This window comes from Sphaeroforma arctica (genome assembly GCF_001186125.1).
Source record: "Sphaeroforma arctica JP610 unplaced genomic scaffold supercont1.385, whole genome shotgun sequence".
Taxonomy (NCBI): Eukaryota; class Ichthyosporea; order Ichthyophonida; genus Sphaeroforma; species Sphaeroforma arctica.
The window spans coordinates 34,901-40,481 of NW_014040173.1; the positions used below are offsets into that span (position 1 = coordinate 34,901).

Consider the following 5,581-nt stretch of genomic DNA (forward strand, 5'->3'; position numbering starts at 1 on the left):
GATTATTATATATATACGAATATATATATATATATATATTATATATCTATATATCTATATACTGATGTCGATAGCTCACCAGGCGCAAAAGCTAGATAAAGCAAGGGCCTATTTATTCCAATATATATATATATACATACATATATATATATATATATATATATATATATATATGAAAATATATATAGATATAGATATAGATATATATATTAATTTAATCTGTTGCCATGCACTTATGGCCTAAAATGATATCGTTACGGTTGAAATATCTTTTGGACTCGAAACAAGTACTTAAACCTGGATGGACGCGTATATATACATGTAAATACATCTGGATACGAATAGTAGAACCATACCGTGCATCGTTTACTCCAAATACGTTCGTCTGTGTGAGTTGACCACAGCGGATCGATTTGCTCACAATTGCCACCTATGTCACACGTCTGCATTCCATCTACCTTGATCTTCTCCAATGACTCTATCATACCTTCTTCGACAAGTCCATGTGTCGCATGAACATGTATAACTGCGCATGCAAGGAACGCATACACAAGCAAAGTGTACATATCGTATACTAGGAAAGTAATTGTTTTGTAGGAGATAAATTGCTCAGCAACCGAAGTGTCTCGTCGACGAACCTTTATGCCGTCTGAGGTCTTGTGAGGTAGATCGGAATCCGTGCCAAGTTTGGGTTTACAATTAAGCGGAATAAGTCTTAGCCCACTTTAACGCATATGCCCTACAGACAATTCAATCATGTATACACGATATAACAGTATTTATATATTTAGTACACTGCTGTATAACTATTTTACCTCATTGCTTGTGGTTTTCAGTCAGTGCAGTGAGCCGTCTGTGAGCGTACCGATCCGTCATCCGATAAAGTAAATAGGAATTTAAAAAATGGGAGAACGGACAAAAGTCCTATCCAGAACTTGACTTTCGCACACACGATTACACATACTGCTCCGAAAATTGAAGAGTTTTATCATAGTCATCGATTTCTCTATTTCTTGACAGAACTGCTATGTATGTAGAGAGGGACTAATCCAATGAAGGCCCAACGGCCAACAAGCATTGCTAAAAAGGTCCAGGGAATACATCACATATAAGTATCAGGAAAATATCATTAAATCCCAGACAATGCTACGCTTGGTCCGAATTGGTTCGACCATGTGTCCATGGATGCAAAAGGTGAAGGTCACCGGCCCTTTTGAAGAAAGATACAGATTCTGGTGTGAGGTAATCTGCACGTGGTATCCGTGCCAATTACTGATATGAAGCTCTATACTACCTGCGTGCGCTATAACATTCGTGGGGTTGTGGTCTGACAACACTTTGCAATGAGGTAGCCTACTAATCGCATAGGTATCGATCTAGAACTAATACCCATCGGCCCATACAGCTAACTCTGTGTGTGCGTATAGAGATGGCACTGTCTACAATATCGACGTCTACGAGTGGGCCGGCGACAAGAAATCATTCATGGTGTGATGTTACACTTCTCGTGGAGCATTGCTCAGCTGATTTGGAATGTGGATCGGACTTTTCGTGTGACTTAAAAAGTGCTAATTAAACCGGAAGACATAACCATACCGGATTCTGGTGGACGACAGGCGATGTCTCGGAAAAAAAATCGTTGACGTCCGATGAGAGTGGAGCAGGGTTTACGGTAGCCGAACAAGGATAACATGGCACTGGAAACACAATCGATGGCGAGTGTAGTTACTTCAGACTATCCCAAAGCCCCGGTGACCATCCAAGAGCTGATGTTGAATTAAGTTCATTAATGATCATTGGAGAGAGTACGGGAAGCAATGGGGTGTGATAGTCGTCTTGACGGCTGAAAGTTCACTGTATGGAAGTGTAGCTTCGAGCGACGTTAAAACTATTCGCGCTTGTCAAACAAAAGAAAAATGCAGACATGACATCGGGCATATACTTTATTCATGTTTAAAGCTGGGTCGAGAGAAAATACGGTACCGTCAATTTGATAACAGTAGGGTTCTCCAATCGACGCAGCTGAGGTACGCTATCGCAAACGCGCAATTGTAGCAGTTCTTCACATATATGTAAGCAGAGCCTGACGAATTTAAAAATGTTTTACTTCTTCGCCCTGAGAAACTTTTTGTTCCGTCATCCCATGCGCCCTTATCACGGCACACGGATCAAAAACTAATACTTGCCGGCTGTGCAAGAGAAATGTGAAGGTGTCCGGGCGCAAGCCCTCGCAGTGTTTCTATTATTGGGTTCATACTAGAATCCCAGTCATGTTCAGTTACGATATACCACTTAGTTTATGTCTTGCGCTTCACCCCTAACTTTACCGTTCGCTGGCCGTGAACGAGTTTCCTCAACTTCTACCTTCAGCTAAATTTTATTAATATTCATACACATCAGCCCCCCTATTTCTTGGCGACGAACAACGACGGGCGCACTTTGCGACCAGTGAGGGCTCCCGTCCCTTGTGACACAAAGCGCTTGTTTCGCTCCTCGATCATTTGCTTCTTGAAATCCCTCACCTCATCCGTGATCTTAGCCCCTCCTCTATGTCCCTTTCGCTTCTTCTTTCCCCCCTTGTCATCCGCCACAGCGATAGTGAACACGCCATTCTTGATAGTCGACACTCCCAGGGCACTATCGTACTCAAACTTGGTTCGCTTACCCTTCCTTTTCTTTACCTGAAGCCCATCAAACTCTCGCGCCGCCTTCAAAACCGCTGTTTCCTTCTGCTCATTTAGCACAACCTCGTCGTTCATAGCCTTCAGAAAATCCATAGGCAAACGCTCTCCCTTACGCTTCCTAGACAGAGCAGCTTCCCTTTGCGCCTCTATTTTTACCTTCCGTTTTTCCTCTTCTTCCGCTCTCTTTAACTTGGCTTCCTGTAGCGCAAGCATACGCATCTTTTCCGCTTCTACAGCGATCTGCTGAGCGGTGGTAAACCCAACGGCATCAGGCGCCTCGTCGTCGCGATCACTCTCAGCCATATCGTTAGCCTGTACTTCATCCTTCGTCTCGGGTAGAATCGCATTGGAATCGTACTCGTCATCATCGCCAAAGGTTATCTTTTTTGACTTCGCAGCAGCAACAGCTTCTGATTTTCCAGTGTTTCCTTCGCTATATAACATCTCCTCACTTTCTCCGTCAGGCCCCTCGTCAGCTGTAGTAAACACTTCTTCGTCCTCGTCAACACTATCGTTCTTAGCCTCATCTACAATCATTGTATCAGTCGCAATAGTCTCTTCCGGGATAATCTCATCTAGAGACACGATAACCTCATTCAGAGCTTCCTTTTCGAAACTTTCAACGGTCACAGGCGCAGTATTGACACTAGTTTTTTTGCTCTGTTTCTTACCACTCTTCTTCGCCGACTCCGTCGCAGCCTCTATCGAACTATCTGCTGTAGGAACGCTACTATCCTCAACTTCAACAGTATTCGCAGACGCCACATGCGTAGTCTTGGCACTAATTTTCTTGCTTCTCTTCTTACTACGCTTGGCGGAGGCTTTTCTTGCTTCTACCAAATCAGTGGCATCAGCAACGGACAAGACAGTCGTATCCGCGTCCGGGTCTGCCTCGAATACTTCTGGATTCCCATCCTGTGTGCTGGATACCTTGAGTTTATCAATTTTGAAGCTGCTTTTTTTCTTTTTACTTGACTTTTTGTTTGAAGATTTTTCATTTGGTTCCAGTAAACTTTCTTCTACAGACTCCGCTGTTTGCACATCATCCACCTTTGTGGTCTCTACATCTGTTGCACCGTCACGGTCTATCTGTGCGCTTGCGTCTAACAATTCTGTTGTACTCTTTTCACTATTAATACTAGATTTCTCAGTACTAGGCGTACTTCCACTCGCGTGATCTATCGAATTCTCACTCGTCTCTGATTTCACCGGCGTGCCCTTCTCATCCGCCGTTTCAGCCAAAACTGTGCGTGTTTGAATCCGGCGTGAGCGTGTGCGCGGAACACGTTCCGTAGACGAACTACATTTAGTCGGTGTGTCTGTCTTGCTTGTTTTCGCAGGCGTGGTACTGAGCTTGCTTGCTTTTGAGGGCGCGCCCGCCTTTTCAGCCCCACCGATTGAGGCACGCTTAGTGTTGCGAGTACTCACCATGATGGGAGTACGATGGAATAGAGTACGATGGAATGCAGGATTGCGTTATTTTTGTAGCCGTAATCAGATTATCTGATGATCTTCTGTGCGTCGTTTATCTAATTGTATGTAGTATGCATAAACTTCCGTGCACTCGCACAATCATTCAATTTCACTAATAGGTTCGCAGACACACTGGACATTCGGTATGTATCAATATTGTATATTATATTTTCAAAATATTAGCGATACACACAATCATATATATTTTATTTATACACGTGCAGCACTGCACGGTATATTAAATTGGGACAAATAGTCCAAACAATTTATTTGGGACAGTCTTTATTGGGGCAGCCGCTTTTTGCACACAAGCCTACACTCTACAGGCGGCTACAGCTACTATCTCTATTTAACTCTCTCTCTACTACTACTCTAGAGAGAGCTAGTAGAGAGCAGCCTAAGCCCTCCGGCCCTACGCCCTATTTACAGCCCTACACAGCAGGGCGCAGGCTATAGTCAACAGCAACGAGCTCTTTTTGACGTACAATTCTGTGATTTTTGTTTTTAGGAAAGTGCTCTTTGGCTGGAGTCTGGACTCTGGATAGCCCGCCAGCTGGGCGCCTGGGCCTTGGAGTAATGGCCTCGTGGGGGTGGACACACAGCCCGAGGCCTGAGCCCTCTGGGCACCTGATACAGGTGTTGACAGGACAGCCTGTCACTTGACAGGAAACCTGTATAAAGGGCACTGGGGCAGTGGCGAGTATTGTACTGACTGAGTGGCCACTGGCTAGTCAACGAAACCTCCTTTAGTGTTCTTGTCTGAATGCTACGTACCTCGCAACGCAAACCCGATCAACCTACGAACAGTTAGATAAAGATTGTATAAGCCAATAGACCTATGCAGTACACCCTATCGACAGAAGAAACTCTCGTCTGGTGTTCTATCATAGCCTTCTAAATGAAACAAGACTATGGTTATATGGGATATTTGGCGTGAGGTCGGCGATTATTTTGAGCTCACTGCTACGACGGGCACTTATCAGTCATAGAGTATTCAATAGGTACAAAGTGCTCGTATCTATCGATAGTGTCAAAGAGAGCACACGATCAACAGACGACGATATCTTAAATTCTTACAATAACATAGTAGATCGCGAACTTACTGGTATCAGTCCAACGAATAATTTGAACTTGCTGACACAGGCGGCGCTAAACACAGGGTTTAGAAGCACATGTAATCGAGTACTGAAAGTATTAAATAATACAAACAAATGGCGAACATGTCTAATAATCTTAGACTAAATCGCGCATACGATACGCTAATCGATTGACGAATACTAAACATTTATGATATACGTATATATATATATATATATATATGAATATTAAATATATATATATATATACATATACGTATATATATATAATATATATATATATGTATATATATATATATATATACTACACTCCACATATATATTATT

At 43.0% G+C, this 5,581-nt stretch overlaps 1 protein-coding gene across 1 annotated transcript; it reads right to left on the reverse strand.

Moving 5' to 3' along the window:
• Positions 1-1,150: 1,150 nt before the first annotated feature.
• Positions 1,151-4,115, reverse strand: SARC_05795 (hypothetical protein; the record flags this gene model as incomplete). Its single annotated transcript, XM_014300332.1, has 1 exon — positions 1,151-4,115. One exon carries the CDS (start codon positions 4,113-4,115, stop codon positions 2,406-2,408), a length of 1,710 nt encoding a protein of 569 aa, XP_014155807.1. The 3' UTR covers positions 1,151-2,405.
• Between the last annotated feature and the right edge of the window lie 1,466 nt (positions 4,116-5,581).